This window comes from Vanessa tameamea, chromosome 3, assembly GCF_037043105.1.
Source record: "Vanessa tameamea isolate UH-Manoa-2023 chromosome 3, ilVanTame1 primary haplotype, whole genome shotgun sequence".
In the NCBI taxonomy this organism is placed as follows: Eukaryota; Metazoa; Arthropoda; class Insecta; order Lepidoptera; family Nymphalidae; genus Vanessa; species Vanessa tameamea.
In genome coordinates this window covers 8,601,046-8,602,108 of record NC_087311.1, presented here as the reverse complement: position 1 = coordinate 8,602,108, position 1,063 = coordinate 8,601,046, and the positions used below count along the sequence as shown (strand labels likewise).

At 30.7% G+C, this 1,063-nt stretch overlaps 1 protein-coding gene across 1 annotated transcript; it reads left to right on the top strand.

The window, feature by feature from the left end:
• The first annotated feature begins 278 nt into the window (after positions 1-278).
• On the top strand, positions 279-689 carry LOC113397506 (uncharacterized). The gene has a single exon (XM_026635896.2). The coding sequence runs from the start codon at positions 279-281 to the stop codon at positions 687-689; it is 411 nt and encodes a 136-aa protein (XP_026491681.2).
• The last annotated feature ends 374 nt before the right edge of the window (positions 690-1,063 follow it).

The window sequence follows — 1,063 nt, the reverse complement described above, 5'->3', positions numbered from 1 at the left end:
GCGAAGATAACTTTTTTATTTATTTTTTTGCGTAAACGTGTACGTCACACTCTCACACTCGTCCTCGTAGTCGGTGTTATATTTGTGTTGACAGTAAATATTTTATCTACTGAATGGTTTACCTCAATGTTGTGTAGGCTCCCTGAACCATCTATTATAATTATGGACAATGCCCCATACCACTCGATGCAAATTAATAAGCCACCTGCCCAATCCCAAAAAAAAAAGCTGATATCGTCGCATGGCTTAAAAAAAATGGCGTAGATGCAAACATAACAATGTTAAAGGCGGAATTATTATGTCTTTTAAAAGATAACAAACCAACCAAGATCCGATACGTCATTGATGAAATAGCGTTAGAACATGGACACAGATTTATACGGTTAGCGCCTTACCATTGTAAATATAATGCAATTAAGTTGGTGTGGGCCCAAATTAAGGGATATGCTGCAAGGCAGAATACAGAACCCCCATTTACCACAACAAAAATGCTAAAAATTTTAGAAAAAGCTTGTGAACATGTGACTAAAGAAGAATGGGAAAAGGTTGTAAATAGAACTATTAAATTAATAAAGGACGATTATGAAATAAATGTGAAAATAGATAATATTTTAGAAAAAGAACTTATAATTAATGTGAGTGACGATAGCAGTGAGAGTGAAAGCAGCAGTATCGACGACTCCGATTAAATATAGCCACTAGTGTTTTTGGTTTTTTTTTTTGTATCAATTTATTTCTTGTATGTAATGTGTTTATAAAGTTATTCATTCTAATTTCAATTTTTGATTTAAATTGATTTCGTTCGAATATATTACTTAAACTTATTTTATATTTTTTTTATTAAACCTTTTTAATCAGATACTACTTGCAACAAAAACTTGAATTAAATTACTTGCAAAAAAACAAAGATTTGAATATATTATATCGATAATAAATTTACATTTCACATCACTTTTTTAATGTGTCGAAACGGCCATCGTATCTTGCCGCTAGAATAGTGATATTTTGCTACACACATTGGTCGTAAAAATACTTTAAAAACCATATTACAGATTTAACTTAT